The sequence below is a fragment of the Ochotona curzoniae genome, unplaced genomic scaffold (assembly GCF_017591425.1).
Source record: "Ochotona curzoniae isolate NIBS_2020 unplaced genomic scaffold, NIBS_Ocur_1.0 scaffold_4701, whole genome shotgun sequence".
Classification (NCBI taxonomy): Eukaryota; Metazoa; Chordata; class Mammalia; order Lagomorpha; family Ochotonidae; genus Ochotona; species Ochotona curzoniae.
Genome location: NW_024467122.1, coordinates 69,446,455 through 69,460,635, shown reverse-complemented (window position 1 = coordinate 69,460,635; position 14,181 = coordinate 69,446,455). Strand labels below are relative to the sequence as shown.

Genomic DNA, 14,181 nt, shown 5'->3' with positions numbered 1-14,181 from the left:
TTCTTTCAAAAATGAGCTATGTCAACCTCCAATGTGCCAGCTTCCGCTTCTCTCTCCCACTCTCCCTCCATGAGACTGCACTGTCCACCCCCACACTGCTTCATTACCATATACCAGGCACTCGCACCATCCACCCCCATACTGCTAATTACCATGTACTGGGCACTAGCTGTACTCCAGGTGTCTCTCAAAGGTACATATTACATAGCAACACGTACCTTTGTACATGTACTTGTGCAGATGAGAAATCTGAGCCTTAGAAAGGCTGAGCAACTTGGCCAAGATCACAAAATGAGCAAGTGGAAAAACTGAGATTCAAACCAAAGCAAAGGGTGCCAGTGCTGCCAATCACAACACCGCATTTTGGGCCCTTGAGTTGGGAACCTCTGATTTATACTTGTTTCTGAACGAGTTCATTATTTTTAATGCTTTAAGCACTACACCTCACTGACAACTCCACAATTGGCTGTATTTTATAAAATCTAAAACATATTTTTCACATTAAAAATCTGGATATGTATTACAATTGATAGCAGCATCTCTTTTTATGTATCTGAAAGAGAGCAGCGTCTCACAACTGCTGTAGAAGCAGCAACGGTTGCTTCAGCTACTGCCATCTGATGCACATGCATGGATGTTATTTCAGATGGGAGGACTAGATGACAGCAACTCTCCCAACATGTCAATCAACAAGCCACAGGAAGAAGGATTCTTTTGTTGTGGTTTTTGCTCCTGTGCTGCTGCTGCTGCTGTTGGGAAGGCAGACTTATAGAAAGAAGGACAAGATCTTCCACTCCCCAGATGGCCCCAACAGCTGGACCTGAGCTTCTTCCTGGTCTCCCATGCAGGTTCAGGTTCCCAAGGACTGGGGCCATCCTCGACTGCTTTCCCAAGCCACAAGCAGCGTGCTGGGTGAGAAGCGGAGCAACTGGGACACAAACAGGTGACCTTATGGGATGCAGGTACTTCCAGGCAGAGGATTAGCCAATTGAAACTGCACCATCAAGCTAACCTGTGTCTTGGTTCTTGCCTGCATTCTGTTACTATTTTTTCTCCGGTCAGTAAAGTGCTGGGGCAGGTGTTTGACTTAGCAGGTCAGAGTGACGCATGTCAGGATGTCTGACTCTGATACCTGCCTCTTTGCTCCAGACTCCAGCTTCCTTCCAATGCAAACCATGGGAGGCAGCAGTGACAGGGGTGAGGAGGGACACTTGCTCTCTCTATCTTGCTCTGTAGCTTTGTCTGACTCAAATTCTTAAGAGGAAAAAAAAACCAACACTGTACTTAACATATACATGTTGATGGCTTCAAACAATTTCTGAGATACTAGCAGAATACTCTCAAAAGTGATGCATCAGGGCTGCACGGCAGGTCAAGCCACCACCTATGATGCCAACATCCCATATGCATGCTGGTTTGCATCCCAGCTGCTCCATTTCTGTTCCAGTTCCCTGCTAATGTTCCTGAAAGGGCAGTACAAGATGGGCCAGGTAAATAGGCCCTTGCCACCTACATGGAAGACCCACATGGAGCTTCCAACTACTAGCTTAGGCCTGGCCCAGTCCCAGCCCTGGTCCCAACAGCTGCGGCCATTTGGGCAGCAAGCCACAAGTCCCCTCCTTCTCTGTGATTGCCTCTCTCTTTCTGCCTCTTGCTCTCTCTGTAACTACCTTTGAAGTAAAATTTTAGGTTATATTACTAATATTCTTTGCTGGCTTTTTTTTTTAAATATGTGGGACAGAGAAAGACAAAGCTTCCATCTACTGGTTTACTCTCCTAAATGTCCATAATGGTTAGTACTGGGCTAGGCCAAAGCCAAGAGGTGGGAACTTAACCAAGATCTCCCATGTGAGAGGAAGGAACCCAAGCACTTGAACCGTCACTGCTTCCCAGAGTCTGCACTGGCAAGAAGCTGGAATCAGGAGTGAGAGCAGGACTAGGAATTAACCCTAGGCACTCCAACATGTGAAGAAGGTCACTTATTCAGCAAATGTCTACCCAACTAATGTTTTTCAAAGCACAGAAAAAAAAAATACTGTGTGGGGAAGCGTACACATCTCTAAGTGAAAAAGTGGATCCTGAAATGCGAAGCTGATGTAGGCATACCATCAACAATTTCTTCTGGCTGTATTTTCATACTTACATATATGAAAATGACTGACTTGATTTAAACTGCGTTTTGAAAGAAAATAATCAGCCACAGATACTCTAATCTGATGTCATAGTCACAGAGCTGGACCTGGTGCGTAGTGCACAGTCATTTTGTTCTCTGTTGAACATAAACAATCTCAAAAAAAAAAAAAATAACCCACCTCAGGTTACTCCAAGAGCATGACAAAAGGAAAATAGCACCATCAGACCATTTTGTTTAACCACAGGCCTCTATGGCAGCCCCAAAATCTCCACTCAGAATGGTTCCAACTTTCCGACAGCACACAACCCAAAGGGCTTGGGCTCTCTCTCAATCTCCCATCAGCTCAAATCCTATCATCAGTACTTCCTTTGGAGGATGATGGATGACTGGATGGAGTAAGTGGTAAATGGGTGGATGGAAGGAAGGAGAATAGGGAGGCAAAAAGAAATACCATGAATTCATTTGAGAGTCAGATCAGCAGGGAGCTTCCATCCACTGATTCACTCCCAGAAGTCTGCAAAGGCCCTCAGCCAGAGCCAGGAACTCCAGCTAGATCTCCCACAGGGGTGACCATCATCGCTGCCACCTAGAGCCTGCATTGCCAGGAAGCTGCAGTCAGAGGCTAGAGCCCTCCATGGCACCTGGGCACTCTGATCAGGGATGCGGGCATTCCTCCCACCCTGACAAACTCCACTCCCATCGGCTCTTCGTTACATCCTCTTGCCAACATATCACTTGCTTCCCATGGTGCACGGTCTCTCTCATGAGATAAGCAAGAAAGCCAACATGTCTAACTACAAGGTATGGTTCTGGCAGTGTTTAGCTGGCAGCACTGACAATTTAAAATAAAAGAGCTTTCAATCACTAGAAAAGATTTGGAAGGGATAAGGAAGCACCACCCATTTAATCAGCAACTGCATTTCTCCTCATGGTATATAAAAGCAGCACATCTTGTATTCAGGTAGGCTTAAGATATCATAATGTTCTTTGTTTTTAACGGTCTACAATAAACCTCTTTAATTGCATATTTGAGTCTGAGGCTGTTTGTGAGTAAAAAAAACTCCCTGCTTGCTGCCCACCACAGGAGCGCTGTGGTCCTGCTGGGGGTGAGGGAGCAGGGGTGCAAGACTGCAGCCCAGAAGCCATCTCTGCATTGCCTCATGTTTTCCAAGAGCCTCTTCAGGTAGGAGCCCAACCATGGTTATTTCGCAGGGCTTCCTGTTCTTGCCAAAGCGCTCACACTGGGTCAGGTCACTCGAGTGGCTGAGCAGAACAAGAACTACTCACAAGAGAGAGGCCCCATCTGCAGCAGCCGGAGAACAGGCTGCGCAAGCTGCGGTCAGGGTGCCACGTGTCTCACAGGCGAGCCCATGCGACCTCAGGGGCCATGGACATCACCTACGCAGTGAAGCCTAGCTGACCAGTCTGGATAAGGGCCACCTGGGCAGCTACGGGGGTTGGAGGATGTGCTGGCAGGTGGGCTGAGGGGCCAGTGGGGCAACCAGCTGCCCAAGGGCATGGCAGCAGCATTGGGCCCTGGCCAGGGGAAGTCAGAGAGGGAACCAGAAGAGGCAGGTCTGTCTCCCAGACAAATGATCCTAAAATTCTGTTTCCACCTGAGACAACTGCCCTGAACCCTGTATAGTTACATGACTAGCTCAAATTTCTACATGGAAAATTGCTTAAAGTAAAACTCAGACTTACATCTGAAGATAGAACCCTGGATGTCTGCATCCCACCCCCCAACCTCTGCAGTCTCAACCATTTCAGTACACTGTGCCATTATCCACTCTGCACTTTCAAGATTTATTTACTTTTATTGCAAAGGCAGATAGGAGACAAGGAAGAAAGATCTTCCATCTTCTAGTTCACTCCCACAACAGCTGGAGCTGGGCTGATCCAAAGCCAGGAGCCAGGCGCTTCTTCCAGGTCTCCCATGTGGGTGCAGGGTCCCAAAGCAGTGGACCATCCTCTGTTGCTTTCCTAGGCTGCAAACAGGGAGCTGGACAATAATTGGAGCAGCCAGGACATAAACCAGTGCCCATTTGGGATGCCAGTGCTTGCAGGCAGAGGATTAGCTATCTGAGCCATAGTGCTGGCTCCTTGGGGCATAATTTCAAGACAGGCTGTTGATCCTTTTCCCCCTCCCCCTCTCCCACTTAAAGTCCAGAAGACTCTCTGCAGATACCCCCTCCCCTGGCTCTCCATCTCCATTGTCATCCCAAGGCTAAAAACACAGACTCGAACAAGCTGTTCCTTGGTTTCACCCTCTTTAATAGTTGTCCTTGCTCTCACAATAAGACGCAAGCTCCTTGCCATGGCAACAAGGCTCTGCATGACCTACATCCTGCAAACCCTCCCAACCTCATCTCCCTCTCATTTATTCTTCACTTAGTACACTCCATACATAATAACATCCGTTCTGTTCCTGGAATCCACTCAGTCTGTGCACTTGCTGGAATGTTCTGTTCCCCATTTCCTCTATGATTCATTTCATCCTTCAAGTTACACTTGGCTCAATTAGCACTTCCTCCATGAAGCCCTCCCTGACTGCTCAATATAAAACAGCTTCAAGCTATCACACTCTATCTCACCACCCTCTTTATTTCTCTCACAGTACTTATCTAGAGGATTATTTTATTAACTTATCTACTGTCTGTCTCAATCAAACTAAAGATGGTGTCTTAATATATACCACTTCATCACAATACCTAATGTTTAGCACTGCACCTGAACCACTGAGTGATCAACAATCCCAAATGCTCAATTTATACTCCATGTTTTTATACCATGGATATAAGCAGCCAAAACTCAAAAGATATATCAAACATCATTGTACCCATCAATTAGCATTTTGTATGCTTCATTTTTTAAATAGAGATCAGTGTTGTGGCACAGTGAGCTAAACTGCCATTTGCAACACCAGCATCCCATATCAGAATGCTGGTCTGAGTCTTAACTATTACTGCTTCCAATATACAGACTTCATGATAATGGGCCTGTGAAGGCAGCAGAAGATGACCTAAGTTCCTGGACCTGTGCCACCCATGTGAGAGACCACAACAGTTTCTGACTCCTGACTTCAACCTGGCTCATTCCTGGATGATGCAGCCATTTGGGGAGGAAACCCTAAGACTGAAGATCTTTGTCTGATATCTGTCTAATATTTTGCCTTTCAAATAAACAACAAGCCCTTTTAATCATGTTTAAGGAAATAAGAGACGGCCTAGTGCAGAGGATTAGCACGGTGAGGCACCAGCATTCCACATGGGCAACAGTCCCTCTCCTGGCTGCTCTACTTCCCATCCAGTTCTCTGCTGATGGCCTAAGAAAACTGGCCCAAGACCTTGAGATTCTGCACCCAAGTGGGAGAACTGAAAGAAACCCTTGGCTCCTGGCTTTGGATCAATTGAAGAACTCTGTCATTGTGGTCATCTGGGGAGTTAACCAGCAGATGGAAGACCTCTCTCTAGCTCTTCTTCTCTCTTCTATTCTTCAAATAAATACATAAATCTTTAAAAGAAAGAAAGAAAGCAGACAGATGCAACTATACATTGACAGGATGTCTCAGACACACCTGGTTTGCAGGTAACCACTGGTCTAGAATTTAAGCTTATCATTCCCATTGCACTTCTTTATTCACTTACAACACACTGGATCTTCACAATATAGACATGGTACACATACAGCTTTATAGCTTTATACTGTCACTCTTCATCTTGCTTTTCACTTGATTTTATGCTTCTAAGCATTGATTCTATAGATAAAGACTCTTGCTGCATTTATTTTGGCTGTTGTATAGCATGGCAGTGTGTAAATATACCACAATTTATCCTTTCTATTAATAAAAACTGAGACCATTTTCAATTTCTGGCTGCAGTGCCCATCCCTTGTCCTTGTCCATGTGATAAGAGTTCACTAAGGAGCTCTCCCCAGTCACAAGGGTTTGCATATTCTCAGGTAAGGCCAAATTGTTCTATAAATCGGCTGTGTTAGAAATGTCCCACTAATTCACTCAGGCCTCACTAGGTGGGAAACAAAGATTAGTTACTCCTCACTGGGGTATTGAAGATTTCTCTGCACACCCCTCCAAAAAATGTTCTGCACCTAAACTGTTGACACATGTTTTGTTAGAGTTATAAACCAGTTCAGACCACCCGAAAAACAACCAAGCCCAGCAAAATCATGCTTCAACACTATAAACAGCTAAATACTAAAATGAAAATAGACAGGAGACAGCTGAATAGTAGTCTATAGCCATTGTAAGGTATATAGAACCCGGCTGACTATAAACCAAAATTGAAATGTCTATGAAGAAGTCACAGGATGTGGTTAAGAACGTGCATTTTCTATTAACATATGGGTTAATCAATACCATGTCAATTAATACCATAATGCTGTAAAGTGTTGTTGATGTTATGTTGGGGCTTTTAATTGATGGGAATGATGCTCTGCCAGCTCTACCTTCAGACCAGAGATGATCTCCCCAATAAACCATTGAATTTATCCGGACAATTAGATGCTGGACTATTTTCTTGGTATATGCTTGCAATGAAAGAATCATAACTGAATTTGATCTGTAATACTGCAACAAGGTAGAGGAATCCACCATGGGGGGAGGACATGTGGAGGGGTTGGGGGAATCCCAGAACTTATGAAACTGTGTCACATAATGCAATGTAATTAATAAATAATAAAAAAAAAGAAATGTCCCACTAAGGATGGCAGAGTGGGTCTCCACTTGTGAGACTGGCAATCTGTATCCCATACCGGGGTGCAACCTGTATCCCATACCAGGATCCTGAGTCCCAGCTGCTCTGCTTCTCCAGATCCCACTCCAAATTAGCAGACTCTTTCATGGCTTTGGGGAGTGAATCAGGCAATGGAAGATCCCTCTCTGCCACTCTGTCTCTATTTCTGAATGAATAAATAAATAGAGCCCTCCACTGAATGTCGTCATCCACTGTTGACAGTTAATATAAGGCTTTTTTCATTCTTCCCAATCAAATTTGAGAATTGGGATAGGGCATCATTTCAGGATCACTGGTCATTCTTGTTTCTTTTTATTCCTTTTTTTTTTTAAGATGTATTTAATTTTATTGGAAAGGCAGATATACAGAGAGGAGGAAAGATAGAGAGGAAGATCTTCCGTCTGATGATTTCACTCCCCAAGCGGCCGCAATGGCTACAGCTGAGCCAATCTGAAGCCAGGAGCCTCTTCCGGGTCTCCCATGTGGGTGTATGGTCCCAAGGCTTTGGACTGTCCTCTACTGCTTTCCCAGGCCACAAACAGGGAGCTGGATGGGAAGCAGGTCAGCCGGGATTAGAACCAGCGACCATATGGGAACCAGACATGTTCAAGGCGAGGACTTTAACTGCTACACTACCGTGCCGGATCATTTCTTTTTATTCTGATCTGCTGGTATGATCTACTTCTTTCTTTACTGGATAACATGTCTTTTTCTGCTTTATATTTGTATTGATTTATCTTCATTTTGCTTAAAAGCAACTCGAAAACAAGACAGAAATTTCCATCCAGTGGCTCACTCCCCACATGTCAGCAACAGCTGGGGCAGGGCTCAGGTCTAAGTTGAATTTGAAAGCTAGGAGCTTCAAATTCAACTTAGATCCCTCCTGTGGAGTTAGAGACCTAACTACTTGAGCCATCATTTGCCGCCTTCCCAGGGTGCACCTTAGCAGGAAGCCAGATAGGAAGCAGATCTGTAACTTGAGCCAGGCACACCAATACAGGACATAGGTATCCCAAGCAGCATTTTGGCTGAATGTCCATCCCAATGAGTCTTTTATTGATCTGTGGGTGTTCTTCAAAACAGCCCAGATGCTACTCATTTGTTAACATATCTTTCAAATATCTTCTTCAAGTTTGCCTTAAATTTGTCAATCTTTTTATTTAGACTTGTGTTTTGTGTGCCTTGTTTGAGACATTCTTCCCTGTGTCAATGGCATAAAGACAGCCTCCCATATTTTCTTTCAATTTGTTTTATGCATAAAGGTCATTTACAACCTTCCCTTTATGGAATAAGGCAAGGGTTAAGTTTTTGGGGGGTGTTTTTTTGTTTGTTTGGTTTTGGTTTTGGTTTTGGTTTTTGGCCATTTGGATCACCAACTGTCCCAGTCCAATTTCACATTTTCCCCAATAATCTGGATGACCACTTGCGTCATGCAGTGAGGCTGATCAGCTAAGAGACTGTGTGCCAATCCCTTGCTCTTTGTGTCTGTCACACCTGAGCTTCAATCTCATCATCATCATACCTCACACTTGAATAGCACAACACAATTCACAAAGCTCTGCCAAACCCATTATCCAATCCAAACCTCAAAATGGTCCTATAAATTAAAGGTTCTTAATCCCATTTATTGAGATGAAGAGACCAAGCTCATAAAGGTTAAGTGAATTATCCACAGTCATCAGAGAGGAAATGAAACAGCAAGGGCACAGTCTCTCGCATTCAGTTCCACTCTTTCCACCTCAAACGGCTTCCAGCACAGCTATGCCCTTTGTCCACATACATGTAAGACAAACAACAGCCGTGGTAAGTGAGCAAATACTCCAGCAAGTCTGGTTGTCGGGACAAACACGCCCACTCTTCTCATCTTCAATGTAAATTCTATTCCAAAAGTAAGACTGCTTTAGCTGTCCCCATCCCTACTCCTGTTCACCTCACAGACAACGCCTCCTTAAAGCCTTTTTGCGCCTGCCGCTTCCTCACATCGGCAGCAGTGTCCTGTCAGTCACCAGCCCTGCAGTTCCAACATCACCATCAAAGGGATGTGACACCTGGACAGTTCCCTAGGTCTCAGGTGAGATGGTGGCACGGCTGATGCTCTCAAACTGCAACCCAAACGCACACAAAGCCATGGGACATGCTACAGAAAGCAGGGGGCATAGAGTTGGCCAGGCAACCATCACCTAGATTAACCACAGACTGGGGGAGAGCCTGCTAAACAGCTTTTAGTGTACAAATGAATTGCTTCATCTTCAGGCAGAACCACTGATTTCAACAGAGCCTACACAGAGTAATCAATTGATGAAAGAGAGACGGGAGAGAAAGGAAAGCAAAAACAAGAGCAGTGCTGACATCTCAGGGCAGAGCAGACACGGCATCAGAGCAGAACCACCACGTGTGGTTCTGCTAAACAATCTCATGAAACATCAACCTCCCACAGGCTGCCCTGAAGTCTTGCTAGCACGAAGCAGGGCTTCTTCATAATTCTGTGTGAGCACAAACCCACAACCAGCAGGCCACTCACAGAATACCAAATGTCCTCCCTTTCTTAACCAAATTGAAGTGGCAGTGACTTCTCCTTTCGTTTAAGTTTTATTCTTGTCCCAGTCTCCTCATCTAGCAGATATGACTTACTCACACAGCCAACCAGATATCAGAATTGGCCCTGTTTTCTGACAGAATCTAAAGTGGATGCCCACTTCCTAAAACCCTCTCCCAATTACCAACACCTAATCCTGGAATTGGTTCCAACGCCCTTTTAATGAGACACCCCACACTTCCCTAGAGTGTGCTCTCAAACTACTGGTATGTTCCCCATGGTCTCTGTATAGGGGACCATGGCAGAAAAAAAGTATCAAATGAAAAGTATTCACAGGGCCCAGAGTGGTGGCCTAGTGGCTAAAGTCCTCACCTTGAAAGCACAGGAATCCCATTTGGGCACTGGTTCTAATCCCGGCAGCTCCACTTCCTATCCAGCTCCCTGCTTGTGGCCTGGGAAAGCAACTGAGGACGGCCCAAAGCCTTGGGACCCTGCACCCATGAGGGAGACCTGGAGGAAGTTCCTGGAAGTTCCTGGATTCTGGCTTTGGATTGGTGGAGCACAGGCCATAGCAGTCACTTGGGGAGTGAAATCATCAGATGGAAGATCTTCCTCTCTGTCTCTCCTCCTCTCTGTATATGACTTTGCAATAAAAGTAAAATAAATATTTTTTAAAAAAAAAATTTTAAAAGTATCCACAAGTCCTCCTGGTTCTCTTTCTGGAAAGTTCTCCTGGTTTGAGATGAATAGTTCTTCTTTCTGAATGATATCTCTAAAGAAACAGAACAAATTCTAGTGCAACACCCAGTTCTAATTCTACCGATACACAAATTCATGAACAAAACTTTTTCTCTGGGGTCAGCACTGTGGGTCAACACACTAATCCTCCACCTGCTAGTGCCATCATTCCATTTGGGCACCAGTTTGTGTCTCTGCTGCTCCACTTCCAATCCATCTCCCTGCCTTAGGCCTAGGACAGGGCGGAGGATGGCCCAGTGCTTGGACCCCTGCACCCAAGTGAAATGACCCAGAAGAGGCTCTTGGCTTCAGATTGCCTCAACTCTGGCTGTTGCAGGCCTTTGGGGGAGTGAACCAACAGACTGAAGATCTTTCTCTCTCTTTTTCTGTAAATCTACCTTGCAAATAAAAACAAATAAATACTTCAATTTTTTCTCTATATATAATAATATACATGCTTCTAAAACAGTATGTCCTTGGAAAGCAGAAGTCTGTCTGACTCAGCTTTGTAAATGTGTAGCAGCTCACACACATCAGAGGACTTGTTGTTACGAATGGCATTATTTGTAATTTTTAAACATATAGTATTTGAACTGGATGCCTCAGAACTGCAAATGCCAAAACCTGAGAAAAACAAAACCTCGACTGGGGAAAAAAAATGCATTTTTCAAAAGAAAAATTTTTTAATTATTTATTTTTAAAGAGAGGGAAGGAGAGACAGAGAGAGAACAAGATCTTTAATTCAGTAGTTCATTCCCCAAATGGCCTCAACAGGCAGAACAGGGTGGTTGAAAGCCAGGCGTTTCCTCCAGGTCTCCAATGTTCCCTCCCCCACCCCATTTTAAATTATCTCCAAAAGATAATTTTAATTTTCCCTACCATAATATCTTATAATTATTACATATTTCATATATACCTCTGTATTTCTAAACATACCAAATATGATTAGTATTATCACATTTCTTCACTATAAAAGGCTTAGCTGTTTCAGCAAAAAATATATAAGTATGGGTCATTTTCTAATTTGTCTAATTTCCTCTTTGCATCATCACCCCCTTTAAAAAAAAAAGTATCTGCCAGTAGCTTCACAGACATTCCAGAATATTCTACTCAATCACGTGGTAGACATCTAGAGAAAGCGGAGCCTGACTTTAACCTGGTCAATGTATTGCTTAATGACACACTAAAAGAGGCTGTAAAAACACACATTCTGTACTTGTGCTTTTGACTGTTAAAAGAACTCGCTCTGGACAGCGATCAAAGTCCCCACCCGCAAGAGATTTCTCCCAGTTAAGATTAAAGCACCCTGAAGCCCAGTGGAGGGAGACGGCGCCATTCATTCATTCATCCTCTGAGCCAAAAATACAGTTCAGTCAGTTTTAACCCATTAAACGATGCATGACACAATGCCACACACCCCACTGAAGGAGCCCTGGGCTCAGAACGATTTCCATCTTCCACTTCCAAAGCAAACACGAAGTACAACACTCCCAGGGCAGCCACACTCCGGCCACGATTCCAGACAAGGGGACCGACGTGGGCACCGGGCCACAGACGTCAAGGAGCGCTGAGGAGGCAGCGTGACCGGGGAGAGAACATTCTAGATGGAAAACTCCAGCGCCCCCCACACCGGAAGCCTTGTTGGTCTGGGCAGGGAAGCGGGGGCACCTAGATGAGGGGCGGGGCATGACGTAAAACATCAACGCTTCATCAACTGAAGAGAAATCTTGACGCAACTCAGTAAGCTTGAGCTCCCAGCCTTCAGAACGGGGGGAGGGGGCGGGAAGAGGGGGCGGCGATCGGTTTCCTCAGATCCCGTTAATGTTAAAATGAAAAGTGCTAGAATGATCGCTACCCCTAAACGGTTAGGAGGTGGGTGTGGCCACCTCCCCCAGGCAGGGGCAGCCTCGTAAAGGTTCCAGGACCAGACGCGTCTTGTCTGGCCGCACAGCCAAGCCTCGCCCTGCCCCTCGTCACTTTGCAACCTCCAGACCCAACCGGCTCCTTCTCCCCCTCGGTCCCCACCCCGGTCTCCAAGGCCCTCAGACATCCCCAATTCCTCCCGCGGTCGGGGGCGCCGGCTCCCGTCAGGCCACTGCGGACAGCGAACAAAGAGAGGGCCTGGTGGGTCCCCGGCCCAAGGCAGACTCCCCGGCCCACGGCCATGGGCAGCCTCCCAGGCCCTCGGTGGGTCCCCGGCCCTCGGCGATGGCAGACCCCACAGTCTCTGCAAGCCCTCGCCGCGCTGGCTGGCGCCCTGCAGGGCTGCCCCGCGCGCGCACGGACAAAGCGGAGCAGGATCGAGGCAAGTCGCCCTCCTCCCGCCGGGGTCGCGTCCCGCGCGCAGCCCGCCTCGGCTCTCGTACCTGCACGTCACTCAGCTCCACGCGCAGATACAGCTCGCGGTGTCGCTGAGCCCAGTAGACGTGCGGCGTCAACACCTGATTCTCCATGGCCACGCTGTCCCGGGCGCAGGAGAGGCTCGCCTCGCGCTTCTCTCGCTGCCTCGCTTAGTGCGTGCCGGGAGCAGGGCGAACGCAGGCCGCAAACCCCACAAAACCTGCACGCCGCTGGCAGCCCGGCAGCCTCGAGACGCCCCCACCGCGCTCGCGGGCCGCGCCTGCGCAGTGACGCGCCCGTGGAGGGGCCGGGCCTGGCGCAGTGACGCGCCCGTGGAGGGGCGGGGCCAGGACGCAGTGACGCCACCGAAGGCCGCGGCTGACTCCACGGTCGTCGTCAGCCGAGCTTTCCCCCGGTTGCAGCGCTGCTTTAAAAATATATATATTTTAAAAAGTAAGGAAAGGCTGGCGACGGGTCAAGGGCCGGTCAGCATAGAAAAAGGGCTTGGCGCCGCTGTCTCTGGAAGGTCCCTTCTGGCTGTCACTCATTCAGCATTGATTAAACGCCTGCTGTGTGCCTGAGTTTCGCAGCTGAGCTCAGCGTCAGGGACACGACGCAGCCCCAGCCTCAACCACGGTCTAGGAGTCTAGGAGTCCGGTCTGTCAAAAGACGCAAGTAATTCTAGAATTTTAAATTTTTAAAATTTATAGCCCTTTAGTTGGCCTCAAATGAGTGGTGGCAATTCTACTGAGCATTGCAAGAGTCTCTTAAAAGGAATCTGGAACTATGTCCTTTTAACTAGTTATTTATTTGAAAATTGGAAAGAGAAAGGGAGAGTCAGAAATTTTTCCATTCGCACGTTGAACCCCCAGATGATCCCAAGGCTCAGGGCTGGACAAGGTCAAAACCAGGAGCCTGGAGCTTCTTCCAGGTCTCCCAGGTGGGTACAAAGCCCCAAGCACGCAAACCATATTACACTGTGCATTCGCAGGGAGCTGGAGCAGCTGGGACTCCAACCAGCAGTCCCTGTGGAGCCAGGTGTGGCAAGCGATGGCTTGACCCACAATGCAGATACATTGTACTTATCCAAACTGTTATCTGTAACCAGTTTCATGTCCAAGTTCTCCTGCAATGAATAATTTCATACCAGGAGTATTTCTGTGAACACTAGAAAGTCTGATGGGGGAAAAAATGGAACTTAGAATTCAGTTCCATGTGTCTTTAGCAAAGCACCGAAGGCAGGGATCCAGCAACAGAGAGATGATGCCAGCCACCCTCAGGAAACACTTCAGTGGGTGGATCATGTAACTTAGAGGGCTGAAAATGGCTGATCTGGCAAATGAGGCGGGAAGGTGAACCGTGACTGGGGTAGGTAGGCGCCTGGGCAAACACTGGAGAGTGATTGCTGGAGAGCCGGAATGTAACAGGAGAGGAGAAGTTGCAGCAGCCACGTAGGTGGAGCAGGGGAAGCACAGGGCTGAGTCCAAAGGTGAGGCGATCTGGAAAGCTCTGTGGGCCAGGGTACAGGAGCAGGAAGACCGGGGGCGGAGCAGGCAGAAAGGGAGTGGATTCAGAAACCTTAGTTCACAGAGGTGCTATGGGTGCCTACACAGCCTGGGGCAATCACATGAGAACCCAGAAGGGTTCTTCAACACGACCTTAGCGGAAACAAATATGGGATT

At 47.0% G+C, this 14,181-nt stretch overlaps 1 protein-coding gene across 2 annotated transcripts in view; it reads right to left on the bottom strand.

Moving 5' to 3' along the window:
• The window catches only part of HACD3 (3-hydroxyacyl-CoA dehydratase 3), a 39,003-nt gene extending 26,245 nt beyond the window's left edge, over positions 1 to 12,758 (bottom strand). Inside the window, exon 1 of one of the 2 annotated variants that reach the window (XM_040970176.1) lies at positions 12,526 to 12,758. In XM_040970176.1, the coding sequence (XP_040826110.1) occupies positions 12,526 to 12,612 (87 nt within the window). In that variant the 5' untranslated portion in view covers positions 12,613 to 12,758. The remainder of the gene's footprint in view (positions 1 to 12,525) is intronic. The other variant, XM_040970175.1, reaches the window with a different exon arrangement.
• Positions 12,759 to 14,181: the final 1,423 nt, after the last annotated feature.